The 13,591-nt window shown below is 33.7% G+C and overlaps 2 protein-coding genes across 2 annotated transcripts; one reads left to right on the top strand and one right to left on the bottom strand.

Moving 5' to 3' along the window:
• Positions 1 to 38: 38 nt before the first annotated feature.
• On the top strand, positions 39 to 11,833 carry LOC133182959 (WD repeat-containing protein 25-like). Its single transcript, XM_061317855.1, has 7 exons — positions 39 to 93; positions 4,806 to 5,718; positions 5,904 to 6,073; positions 7,475 to 7,612; positions 9,026 to 9,166; positions 9,409 to 9,895; positions 11,748 to 11,833. Exons 2-6 carry the CDS (start codon positions 4,815 to 4,817, stop codon positions 9,628 to 9,630), a joined length of 1,575 nt encoding a protein of 524 aa, XP_061173839.1. The 5' UTR covers positions 39 to 93; positions 4,806 to 4,814; the 3' UTR covers positions 9,631 to 9,895; positions 11,748 to 11,833.
• LOC133182960 (BTB/POZ domain-containing protein 6-like) lies at positions 9,998 to 13,002 on the bottom strand. Its single transcript, XM_061317856.1, has 3 exons — positions 12,927 to 13,002; positions 12,399 to 12,676; positions 9,998 to 12,235 (listed from the first exon to the last, which is right to left on the bottom strand). Exons 2-3 carry the CDS (start codon positions 12,653 to 12,655, stop codon positions 11,167 to 11,169), a joined length of 1,326 nt encoding a protein of 441 aa, XP_061173840.1. The 5' UTR covers positions 12,656 to 12,676; positions 12,927 to 13,002; the 3' UTR covers positions 9,998 to 11,166.
• Positions 13,003 to 13,591: the final 589 nt, after the last annotated feature.

A 13,591-nucleotide genomic window follows, 5' to 3' on the forward strand; every position in this document is an offset into this window, starting at 1 on the left:
CATGTTTTGTTGATGTTTTATCAAGCCGGTGCCCTGAGTATAGTTGTATATTGTTGTTTGGACTTATCCTTTTAAGAAATAGGTTCATGTAAGGTAACAAATGTTCTATGTTAGAGTTCCAGCAGGAGTACTGTAATTACTTCAAAAGATACACTAGTTTTGGTCCATTTTTTCTATAAGACTAGATTATTCTAAGATACACAATTCTGTTTATTGGTTTCTGATTTAGACAAACGGTGTTGCGATGGTTATTAAAAATAGAAATATCTTTGAAATTCTTTTAAAACGATACTCCTCCTCCTATAGTCTTGACTTAATGCACAAGTAGTCTGTACCAAGATACATAACTTAAAAATTAATTCAAATTATGTTGTTCAGCAATATCATCTTCCTCTGAAAATATTTTTTAATCATGTTATTTAGTACATATAATGAAAATTAAAACCGTAAACTTTATTTTTTAAAAATTACTCTCTGCAATACTGGAAATAGTTGCTCTCCTTAGCAATACTTGAAAGGGTTATTCCCCCTTTGTTGCTTCTCCTGTAAATAAATATATACCAGTATCTTGTATTAGCAGGGATTGAATCTCAATCTAGTACAGTTGAACTAAATGAACTTTGGTATCTCAATCATCAATATCTTAAATACCATGGATATATCTAAGTAATTTAGAAGTCTCAACCACATATTCCTTTAGCATTTTACTCTTGATAGATCTTGAATCCTCGGATATCTCAAAGTTTTTTTCTTGGTCCCATGGAGTTTGAGATATCAAGGTTTGACTGTATTTCTAAATTTTTTGAGCATTGTAACAATTATGTTGCTAATTTACTCTGGTGTTCTGTCTTGCATTGAAACAATATCAAGGCTGTAATAATATAATTTTCCACAAGAGATGTTTGAAAGTGTAAGCTTTCCAAAACACAACAAGTTTTAATACTGACATTTGACTAAAACTGTCTATTGAATTCATCAGCCAATTTTTGATTTATTTTGGAATATGGTGGAAAAAAGGAAAGAAAACATTGTGTCATTCTGAACTACTATAGTAACTCCTAGCAAAGCTACATGTAAGGCTGGTAGATGTGCTACTGTTACCTTGTGTAAAGAATACTAGCTTTGAACAAATGATAACTGTAGGAGCAAGTAAAATGTAAAATGTCACCTCCTATGAAAAAGGACACACAGTAAACTGCAAATTTACAATATATGTAAAGGCACAATAGGATCATATCAATAATATCAATACTTGCATTCCCTCCCCTTAAAAAAAATCTAGTTTTTAATGTTTTGTTGTGCATAGAAATTTTAGAAAGCATCATACTTAAAGGTAAATATGTGTTATAATCAGAAGGAATAGATAAGGCCATCATTAAAAAATTGTTTGGTTGTCCCCTTCCAACCAACTGGCTAAATTGACCCAACTCAAAACTTTTTTTAGCTCACTTTGTCAAAGTTAAGATGAGCTTATGCTATACCCCCCCGGCATTGGCATCAGTGTCCCGGTTAAAGTTTATTCCCAAGTATCGGTAAGCCCTACCTGGACCAAACTTGGATGGTGCATCTAGGGATGGACACTTATACACTTGCTTAGGATGCTGGATCTTGCCCACATTTTCCAGATGAGTGACCAGGTTAAAGTTTTTTGAGCAGTTTCATTCCCAAGGAACTATAAGACCTACCTGGATAAAACTTGTATGGATGAAGCATCTAGGGATGGACACTACCAGACTTGCTTTGGATGCTGGGTCTGACCTTTATTTTCCAGTTGAGTGACCAGGTTCGTTTTTTGAGCAGGTCCATTCCCAAGTAACTATAAGCCCTACCAGGACCAAACTTGCATGGATGATGCATCTAGGGATGAACACTACCAGACTTGCTTTCGGATACGGGTCTGACGTATATTTTCCAGATGAGTAACCAGGTTAAAATTTTTGGAGCAGGTCCATTCCCAAGTACCTACAAGCCCTACCTTGATAAAACTTGCTTGGATCATGCATCTAGTGATGGGAACACAAACCAATCTGCTTCGGATGCTGGATCTGACCTACATTTTGAAGATGAGTGACAAGGTTAAAGTTTTTGGAGCAGGTCCATTCCAAAGGAACTATAAGACCTACCTGGACCAAACTTGTATGGATAATGCAGGGTGAGCACTACCAGACTTTCTTCAGATGCTGGATCTGACCTACTTTTTCCTGATGAATGATCAGAATAAAATTTTTGGTGCAGGTCCATTCCCAAGTAACTTTAAGACCTTTCTGAACCAAATTTACATGGTGCATCAATCTAGGGATGCACACTACCTAATCTGCTTCAGATGCTGAGTGAATATTTGCCCTACATGGCATGGATGATGTATCTAGAAATGGACACTAACAGACTTGCTTCCAATACATCTGACCTAACAGTGTATTTTCCAAATGACTAACCAGGGTATTGTTTTTGGAGTAGCTCTGTATATGGCCTGTTATTAAGGGACTTGCATGGATGATGCATCAAGGGATGGACATTACTAGACTTGTTTCGGATGTTGGAACTAACCTATAATTTATGGATGAGTGAACAGATAAAAGTTTTTGGAGCAGGTCCATTCCCAAGTAAGTATATGTCCTACTTAAATCAAACTTTTTTAACTTGCATGGATATTGCTATCAGGATGCACACAAACTAGAAAAAAATTTGTTGTGAGATTTCCCTTACTTATGGATATCATCAAGGTGAGCTTCATAATCTTTGATTACCTATGTTTTTAACCTCCAGGAAACAATATTTTTTTATGCATTCAAGAAAACAGATTTTGAAAATTCAGCATTGATGTTAAAATTTTCTTGGGGAAAAAATTTCCCACTTACCTACAGACCCAATGTTTTCATCCTTAGTCAGGAGAGGGAAAACAAACATTATTTTAAAGTTGGCCAAAGGTAACTTTGTAAATGCCTGTGTCATTCAGACAATTATAGAATTTATTTTGTCGAAGGGATTACAAAAGATGATGAAAAAATTTACATTTTGCTGAATAGATATGTTTGAGGTCATTTATTATGGTAGATCTATTTTTGCCGATCTTTATGTTTTAGTATTTTCTTTAAGATATGCATGATAGAGGTATTAAAAAATATGTCATATACTTTTAGTTAGGAAATTTTTTTTATCCTTATGTAGGTAAACTTTGCTAAATTGGTCATTTATGGAAATGTCCATATTTCAAATAGCACATATTTTGGGTGGGCAAAAAATAAAAATATGTCTAAAATTTAGACTATTGGGTGAAAAAATTAACACATTTTAATTTGATTAGCACAGATTTTTCTATTGTCTTTTAAAGATATACACGCTATAACTTGCGTCACTTAAAAATAAAGTTGGAAATTTATTTATTTCGTTTACCAAATAAAGTTACGAAAATATTGTAAATTACACAATTGGAAATGAACGCTTTATAAAGATCTCAAATTATAATTATTTATTATCCTACTAGGAAAATAATGCCTCTTTTTAAATTTCATGCATCATGTGACACCGTCGCTACTTTTAGATTGATAAACAAAAATGGCGTCAAGAAAATGAGGTAGGCCGTTTGGTATACAAAATAACTTTTGATATGGATGGCATACATTTTATGCTTAAAGATACTTATCTTTGAAAACAACCAGTATTAACCATCTACTCTGTAATGACAGATATTAACTTTTATTCAAAATCATAGTCAAAATGCAACATACCTCGTTGTCTATGATTTCCCGCGGACATGCGTGTCTATATACTGTTTACGCACTTCCTTCATCAATATTCATGAATAGGCTGAATTTTTAATTGCAGATCTTGCTTATTTGTTTTGTTATTACAATAACTTATTTAGTAAAACTTTGTGGAAAGTAATTATTTTTAATTACATATCATGTTTCTCTAATCATTTAATCACTTTGTTTCACATAAAAAATCGCATTTATATAGCGTGTATATCTTTAAATGGTAATTTTCATGAACAAATGGCCTAAAATTGATTGTTTTAAAGATTACACAAATTCTATGTTTTGAGGTCAATTATCATGGTAGGTAATTTTTCCGAGCATGTTGTTTTAGTATTTTTTTTAAACCTATGATGGAGGTTTCAAATATAATAGGAATATGAAAAACAATGACATATCTTAAGAGATACATGTATATTACTCAGAATTTAGGCAAAATTTGCTAATTCGGCCATTTATGGAAATTCCTTATTTCAGGTGGTCCATTGGGGGTGGGGGTGGGGGCCAACAAATTAAGATTTCATTGTTAGATTTTTTGTGTTAAAAAATTATATATTCTAATTATATTAGCACAGATTTTCCACTCATCTTCTGAAACTGTAGTAATTTTTATGAAAAAAATTACCTAAATTGATTTTTTTAAAGATCAAATATGAGGTCTGATAGCAAAATGATAGGTGGCACTTCATATGACACCACACCTTCAAATATCAAAAATTATTTTGTATTCGGAATTCTTATGCCTAGTATCAATATGTATGTTATTTATGTAAAATATCAATGATTTTGCTGAAATATATGCTTGTGGACAGTTTTGCATGATTTTATCTGAGACAAGTTCTTCAGATGTACCAGTTTGCACAGCCAGTTGTTTACAATATGTAGGCCTTTTTCGGAGTAATTTGTGTGATGATTGCTATTTGCTATAGTGTCTTCATTGCAATTTCAGACATAGACAATGAATTAGCTAAATCCTTTGTTTAAGTTGTACTGTCAGTAATATTTATCATTTTAAGTAATGTAAAACTTTTTATATATTTGTATTTTTAGAATAATTCAATGGACCTGCTAAAGAGCTACTCTGATGAAAGTGAAACAGAAGACGAAGGAGAGGAAAAGCATGGTGAGGAAAATTCTGAGAACAAAAGCAACTGTAACAAGACAAAGTCAGACAGTGCTGAACAGTCCAATGTTGTTGATTTCTTTGGTTTAAATGATAATTCTGATGAGGAGTCTCAAGAGCCCCCACTAAAGAAAACCAGGAAGTACCAACTAGGGTCACAAAAGGGCACAGATAGTTACGTGGAAGTTCCTGATAGTAATTTCTGGAAAAACTTTACTCCTCAAGAAAATCCAGATGATCATAATAGTTTTTTGGAGAAAAGAAATGTTGAGAAAAGTGTACATGCAGAAAACCATCAAATAAGGACGCAGAGAGGGCAAGTTTATCATCAAACCCAGGTACATCCGAGATCTTCTTGCCAGACAAACAGGGGTAAAGTATCGGGTTATAGAACAAAAGGACATGATCATTGTACTGCCCCTAGTGATCTTACTAGTCAAACTTTTATCAGAACTCACCAGTCTCAACAGAGTTTCAGTTCCAGCATTGAATCACAAACACAAAGGCAACTTTTCTATGTACATTCAAAGATAGCACCTCATTTGATGAAAAGCAATATGAATAACAGGTATCCACATCAGGTGGAGAAAGAACTAGAGGACCATACACAGACGGTAAACAGGGTGATGTGGAATAATCCACCTTACAGCCACCTGTTCCTGTCTGCTTCTATGGATGGAACTGTCAGGATCTGGAATATCTGGACTCAACTGTCACCTTGTGTTAAGCTTCTCAATATCCATAAAAAAGCAGTAAAAGATGCTGTCTGGAGCCTGGATGGAAGACATATTCTCAGCTGTAGCTATGACAAGACTGCAAAGTGGATAGATTTGGAAAAAGGTCTGTATAATAATAGGAATTGTTAATTTACCTATGCTATTTTGTTGATAAGGTTCATATATTTGGTTTATAGTTAGTCTTTAATACAAATTACTAAAAGTTCTGAGAAATTCTAAAACAGGCAGTCAAAACCTTTGAACTTTTGTATTAAAACATGACTTATTGCTAATATATTTTATTTACAGGTTCAGTATTGTCCACATTTAACAACACCTCCTTTGTCACAAGTTGTAAAGTTCACCCCAATGACCCTAACCTCAGCATCACAGGATGTCAGAATGGAATTCACTGCTGGGACACCAGAAGCAGTCAGTCCCCTTGTAGAACATACACATATAAGGATTCCTTTGGCCAGGTATGTTTTTCAGCAAGTCATCATGGAATTTTAACGAATGCTACTGTCTCCCTCCATAATACAGGTTTTTTTTTGTACTATTTTCTTCTTTTGACCAAACATCAGTAGTTTTTTTCTTTCAAAGATGGACTTAATAACTGGAAACAAGAGAATGTATTTTGAAAGAAGTGCATTTATGGTTTTTAGCACACTTGAGACTAAGGCTCAAGTGAGATTTTCTAATCAAAATTTGTCCATCGTCTGTCATTGTTATAAACTTTTCTCAAGTTCATCTTCTTTTCAAGAACCACTGGACCAATTTTAACTAAGCTTGGCACAGAGAATCCTTGGGTGAAGAGGATTCAAAAATATTCAAATGAAGGGCCATGCCCTCTTTCAAGGGGATAAACTGTAAACATACTTTTTTCCTCAGGGTCATAATTCTATCATCTTTGCTAGCCAAGGGTTTATTGGGAGCGAGTGGACTGAGAACCCTTGGCTAGCAAAGATGAACTCTATGGAATCACAATTTCTGTTCAATCTGTGAGTAGAAAATTATGCGGATTTATTTGATTGCCCTTGTTTGTCTTATATGCACTTTACGCCATGACTTATTTCTCCCGAAAATCTGTGACCACGTAGATAACGTAAATTAATCCCATGTGGAAAAAAAACATGTCTATAGTAATTACAAATTAATGAAAATTTAATGACATCTTTCAACGTCTTCTTCTCAAGAACCAATGGGCCAAATAAGTTGAAACTTATGTGGAAGCACTATTACATAGTGTAAATCTAAAGGCATTAATCATATTTATATCCTTAGGCAGTGTAGATTCAAGTATATTCAAATCATATTCTCTGGGGGTAGGGTGTGGCTACAATGGGCAATCAAAGTTTAATATAGGAATATTTAGGAAAAATCTGTGAAAATCTTCTCAAAAATATCAAAGGCATGATTAGTCACATTTATTTGAAGGCATCCTCAGGTAGTAAAGATTCAAATTTGTTCAAATCATGACCCTTGGGGGTAGGGTGGGGCCATAATGGGTGATCAAAGTACATAGGAAAATATACATGTACTGGGAAATCTTCTTAAGAACAGCAAATGCATGATTAGTCATATTTATATGGAATCATCCTCAGGCAGGTAGATTCAAGTTTATTAAAATCATGAACCCATGGGGGTAGGGTAGGGCCACAATGGACAATTGAAGTTTTACATAGAAATATACAGGGAAAAAAATCTGCTTATGAAGAACAACATAGCCCTGTGACTCAGAACAACATGTCCATAGTGACTCAGGTGACTATTGTGGCCCATGGGCCTCTTCTTTAATTGGCAATTGATTGCTCAGAATTGGAAGAGGTTTTGTAGTTTTTTGAATGTTCTTGCTTTACAATTATAAATTAATATTTCAGGTTCAGGACCTTCTTTTCAACAGAGATGGAAACACATTTTTCTCAGCAGGAAGTGAAATTACACAAGACTCAGCAGATAGAAATATCATGGCCTGGGATTTCAGGTCAAGCAGTGTCTTATCCAACCAGATCTATCAAGTAAACTGCTTTCACATTCTGAAGTTTAATTGAAAGGCTTTTATGAATGATTTTTGTTATACAAAATGCTGAATATTACAGCCTTGCCTCTTAGAGTTCAAAATACAGTGTATAGTTTATATACAGGATCTCCAATGGTTTATGGTTGGATATGACTTTTATCCAGCAAGTTGTGTTTTTTAGCCACAAGTCTTAGCAAGCAGGTTGTTTTTTTTTTTTATCCACAAGCCTGAACAAGAAGATAGAAAACACACAAGTTGGATAAAAATCATATCCAACCACAAACCATGGGAGATTCTTTGTATCGCATTTTACACTGCTTTTATATATGAATCCTCATTTATAGTACTGTAGATCACTAAATTTTCATGACACCTGATTTTCGTTAGATTGGGGTTTTTTTTTGGTATTTAAAAGCAAAACAAAATTTTCAACAATTTGGTTATTGCTCTAGATATAATCTTTAATAATAGAATTATAAGCAAGAATGAAATTTTCATGACTATACATTCTCACATAATTAAGAGAAAGTAAAGTTCTTGCAAGTAAGTGATTTTCAAATGCTAACTTAATATGCCTTCACTTTTAGGCAAAAAAGATCATTGTGATTTCACAACTGTTGAATACATATATCAAAAAAGTATTACATGAGAAAAGGTGGTATCCACTGGATATTAAGGGAGGCATGTGATAGAGAATTATGAAATTATGAAAGGAAGTCAATAGTCAAAAGTGTAATGTCACAAGGTCATTCTCTGTAAATGTATTTTATGTGCACCTTGTGTGAAGCAATACCTATGTAAAATACCAAAATCTTGCCTCTCACAGTTGGAAAAATAGTAGGTAAACGCTTGGCAGATTGCTAGACAAATGTCAAGAAAAAGGATCATTAAGTGTTGTTCTGCTTTGCAGGTGACACAAATGTGAATCAAATGAGAAAAATCAGTGATTTTTAGAAATGATAGTCTCTACCACTCTAAAGCTGCAATACACATTCAGTAGTGTTATCAGTCACTACTGTCAGACATTCAAAACCTCATATATCTTCAAGATGATACAACTTTGAACCTGTAGCTGATTATCCAGAAAATAAATTATTTCTTTGAGCTGCACTGTAATGTTATAATTTAACAAAGCTTTTTATTAATAGAGTATACATTGAATCTAGCTGCAGAATTGTACCTCTCTGGGACAGAAAATTATGACAGACATACCAGATTCTGTCCATGTCCTAGAGAGCTACGTTTCTGCAGGTACATTGAATCTATCAATGTCAGCCCAAAAACTACCCAAAGTTCAGATACCTTACTTTCAAAGTCCATAAATTTATAGAAAAAAAAAATCTTACTTCATAAATCTTAATGTTCAGTTACAAAGTTTGACTAACAATCTCTATTGTTAATGCCTTTATAGGAGAGGTACAGCTGTACTAGACTGAAGCTTCATCCAACATCTGGTCATTTCCTGGCACAGTCACATGGAAACTACATTGCCATGTTCTCTGTTAATCGGCCATATAAGATGAACAAAGCAAAACGTTTTGAGGGTCACAAGGTGGGTACAGGTGTACTATAATTTCAATTTGGTACATACGTGTAAAACATACTATACAAAATATTACCCCACAACACTGCAAACCAAGCTGATTGCCCATTCTGTTTACTTTCTTGCAAGAAATGCTTTGAAAATATCTAGCATGATAGGGCATAGAAAAAAATCATTAATATGCTATCTATCAGTATTTCCATATAATAAGAACTATATATCATTTGGATTAATTTCGAATTCTATTTCAGTTGTCTGGTTACTCATTAGGATTTGATATTTCTCCTGATGGATCTCTGGTTTTAAGTGGAGATGGTAATGGACAGCTATTCTGCTATAACTACCAATCTGGGAAGATCATCCAGAAGACTCCTACAAGTATGGATATACTCATGGATGTCAGCTTCAATCCAGTTCTGCCTTCCACTGTTGTGGTCTGTGGATGGAACGGAAAAATCCAAGTTCTGAATTAGAATCCAAATCTGAATTGTTTGGAATAATAACATATAACAGTACCTGATTTGTTACCCGTTTTTGGATAATTCTTGGAGGAGCAGCAGAGGAGGTGTGTTATTTGAGGTTGCCAGTGGCATCTCTACATTTATGGAATGGAAAACAAGCATCATATGAAATCACCAATTGTAAAGTAAGACTGGTCACTGCTTTATATAATACTGCATAATAACAGAAAGAGGACAACAAACATTGCAGAAGCTCCTAATTCCTTGAAATGAAAAGGTAACTAAATTTGTGTTCAAAAATATCATAAAGCACAGTATCTTTAATGATCTAGGTATCAGAGGTGCCAGTACTTTTCATTGATTGAAACTGACACGGACATTAACATTGCAATTTCTTTATTTAATAGCATAATTAAGTACAACTTTGGCACATAAAAAAAACACTTAGGATTTACCCCAAGGAAATTTTGGTTTAAAAAATATGGTAACAAAAATGAATACCGGTATATGACATCAACAATTTTAACTTCCATCATCATGAACCAAGGTCCAATCTGAATTAATATTACTTTTGTACTAATAAAAATGTTTTTGTAAAATCTTGTGATAAAGTTCAAACAAATTCCACCATATATGGTTTTTAGAAGAGCTACATTCTTTTTTTAATTATCAAAACTAGTACCCCTTAACCTTCATATAAAATCAAACTACTTTTATATACATATCATTTGGTAACTATTAAACCAATCCTGATTTGAACAAATCTACTCCTAGTCATCAACTGGTTTTGTATACATTGATTATCTACCTAGGTGTTTTATTTTCATAATGAAAAGTGTCTTTACTCTTGCATGACTGTTAAAGAGTCTTGCTTTATGTGTTACTATGTAAGGCACTCCATAGGAATGAAGTACACTGTACTGTAAATAAATCACAATGAATAACAGGTTATGTACTAAGATATGTATATCTTAACTCTATCTATGGCTCCTTTGTAAAATTTTCCAGACATAAAATTTTACATGGTAAAAATATTCCATCATGATTAAAATGTCATTTCTTTTGAAACCCAGAAAAATTAATCAAAATTGCATTATGCTGCACTAATGTATTAAAAATCTATGTTGAAACCCATGTACCCAATGTATTGACTTTGTAAACAACTTTAAAAAAAATTTCTATTCATCCTCATTAGTAACTTCTGTTTAACTTTCTCTTTAAGATAAAGTATATAAATTAAAAAGATAATAGCTTCACACTTCATCCAGAAATTTCATAAAAATGTTGAAATGGCAACAAAGGCACATCAACAATGTAAAAATATGATACAATGTCTAAAATGCATGTATATCTGTATTGAAAGCAGATCGAAAGTTATTCACATAGCTTTACCCATTAAAAGTCTTAAATACAGTTTTTTAAAAAAAAGTTCTCTTGCTTTTTTAAAATATGGTTTCCAACCTCTGATCATAATCTGTTGTTCTGCAACATTATATTATAACTTCAAAACAACAAAAATATATGGTTAAAGGATATTTAAACACCAGATTAACCTTCCTGGTTGGTCGGATATCTTGTGAAAATAATGCCAGGAATTTGACCTCGCTTTACTCCTGTGCCATTGCCCATTTCCTGCGAGTCAAGAAAGCTGAAAACAATGTCATGGCAAGTTACATTTGTCACTCCCTCCTCACTCCAGTATGTCTTTGCCCCTTTCATTTGTAAGTGGATACAATATCTCTTATTTGCTTGAGCGGTTGCAGGCTTTCTGAAGAAGACCTGGTAGGATGTCCTGTCAGGTGTTGTGGACAACTTGGTGTGAAAGTCTGCAATCACTTCATCTGTGTCATGTTTCCTCAGCCATGCAGATAGCTTGTAGTTAGACTTTTCCTGTCTCCCACCATATACTTCAATGCCATGTATTTCTATCTTTTTGGACACACGGAAGTCTAGCTTTTCAACTTCCCCAGTTCTCCATCTGAAGTTTTCACTGTTTGCTTTCTCTACAGCTCCTAATCGTGAGCATGTGATGAAGAATGGTTTTCTTTGATTTGTCACAAATTTGGTATCTGATAATTCTTTCTTGCTTCCTGCCATGTATGTGTACAAATCAATTTTTTCTTTTTCAGACAAAAGGTTGCATGTTTTGGCCACATTGTCGGCAAAAAATGTGAGATCCATGATGGGAAACCGAATCAAGTAAAACAGGTCACCAAGGACAACTCTCTGGTTCTCTTCAGTGTCTGCTAGTCCTTGGCGACTGCATTCCCTCTTAGCCCAGTTTGACATGCACTCCAAGATGTGATCTTCATCCACTGGAAGATCATCTCTTCCAATGATCCTAGTTACACACTGTCTACAAAGTTGTGTAAAAGCCTCAGACTGAAGACTCTCAAAGGCATGTTTAGTGATATAGTCGAGGCACATTTTGAAGAGTTCATCTTCATCAAAGATGTGTGCATTTTCTGCTATGACGCAAACATTTTCTGGACTTATGTTCTTCTCCAGAAAATTTCGACATTCCACAGTAACCTTGGAGATTCCATATTTACGAGCAGCATACAGAATGTGTGTAACATTGTCCTCTGTGATTAAAATTTCCTCACAGTACATAAACCTATTGATTTAAAATATACAAAATATAATAATTTCTTGAAACGTTGAAATCATTCATCATGGCACTATTTTTAAAGCATTTACAATTTTCTAAAATTGTGCAAAAATCATTTTATATATATTGGAGAGTAATAAAAAATATTTCTTAATCATACTGTAAATACCTTAGAATTTGTTCAAAAATGTCTTTTTCAATGTCAGGAATTTCAATAGCTTTGTCACTTTTATCAAATGGTCCATACAGCATTGCAAAGAACACACTACTTCGGCTAGCCAGCATGTATCTGTGAGCATGAACTTCTTCTTTAGACTTCCCCAAAAGAAAAGTTATATCACAGCCAATTTTGTTGTGCAGCATGTACTTGTTGCTTTCAGGTATGCTAAGATCTGACTGCCAGTCCCCTATACTCACCAGATCCATTCCTCTCTTTTACAATGCCCACTGTAAAAGATGCAAATTACTAAAATTTCTTTAAAACCTTTGGAATTAAATACAACTCGGTTAGCATGAATTCAATAATAAGGCATGAGGCCACATTGAATGTTGATTGTTTTGCCTCATAAATTAAAACGTCTGTTAAACGTCAGCTGCAGTTGGAACCAAATAATCACAATTTATTGCTTATTTTTGCGCGAATTCGATGATCTGCTCTATCTTTTGGGTTTATTATTTTCTTATATTTAGCATTTACCTTTAAATACTTAATGATATGCAGTTTTTATCCTCTAAATATGAGAAACTATAGTTTGTTTACGTTTTTGAGGGATGAACAGGCATTCATTAGCTCGTTCGTGAAATACTCTTATGTCGATGGTAATTTGATCCTCAAATAGGTTTTGACAATAGACATCAGAGTTCAAGTAGTAAGTACTTAAAAAATAGTTAATAAAAGATTTGAAGGCACAATTGCACAATTAATTATTTATAGTATCAGAGACCTATTTATATAATGACCAAATTGGAATAAGAAATTTACTTGCAATATATTCGAATCAGTGTGACCAAATAAGCAGGTGGTGCAATATCGCCACGCTTTCCTGGAACTGGACGTGCGTAAACCAATCAGAAGAAAATGATTATTCTAGGTCACGTGACACATTTACAGTACTTTGGACACTGACCATTATCTTGATGTAATCCGTTAATCCTCTCTGTTTATTAGCAAGTAAAAAAATGAAGGACTGACAAATTGGTTTGTTGATACGTATATTATAACATGATCCAAGAATACAAGGACTCATCGCCCATCAACAGATTTTCCAAACACAAATTTTATCACTAAGTAAATGCAAAAGATTAAACTCTTCTCTTGGTTACATTTCAAGATTGCTATTTGGAAAAAAAATATACATAAAA

The sequence above is a fragment of the Saccostrea echinata genome, unplaced genomic scaffold (assembly GCF_033153115.1).
Source record: "Saccostrea echinata isolate AGI-Se365-2 ecotype Australia unplaced genomic scaffold, CSIRO_AGI_Sech_v1 ptg000009l, whole genome shotgun sequence".
In the NCBI taxonomy this organism is placed as follows: Eukaryota; Metazoa; Mollusca; class Bivalvia; order Ostreida; family Ostreidae; genus Saccostrea; species Saccostrea echinata.

What these genes read in the sequence shown, in the direction of transcription:
- LOC133182959 (XM_061317855.1), top strand. Translation starts at nt 4,815, where the DNA reads ATGGACCTGCTAAAGAGCTACTCTGATGAAAGTGAAACAGAAGACGAA. An exon ending in ATAAGGATTCCTTTGGCCAG is followed by an intron (nt 6,074 to 7,474) that starts GTATGTTTTTCA and finishes TTAATATTTCAG; the next exon opens with GTTCAGGACCTTCTTTTCAA. An exon ending in AACGTTTTGAGGGTCACAAG is followed by an intron (nt 9,167 to 9,408) that starts GTGGGTACAGGT and finishes ATTCTATTTCAG; the next exon opens with TTGTCTGGTTACTCATTAGG.
- LOC133182960 (XM_061317856.1), bottom strand. Translation starts at nt 12,655, where the DNA reads ATGGATCTGGTGAGTATAGGGGACTGGCAGTCAGATCTTAGCATACCT. An exon ending in ATTTTTGAACAAATTCTAAG is followed by an intron (nt 12,236 to 12,398) that starts GTATTTACAGTA and finishes TTAAATCAATAG; the next exon opens with GTTTATGTACTGTGAGGAAA.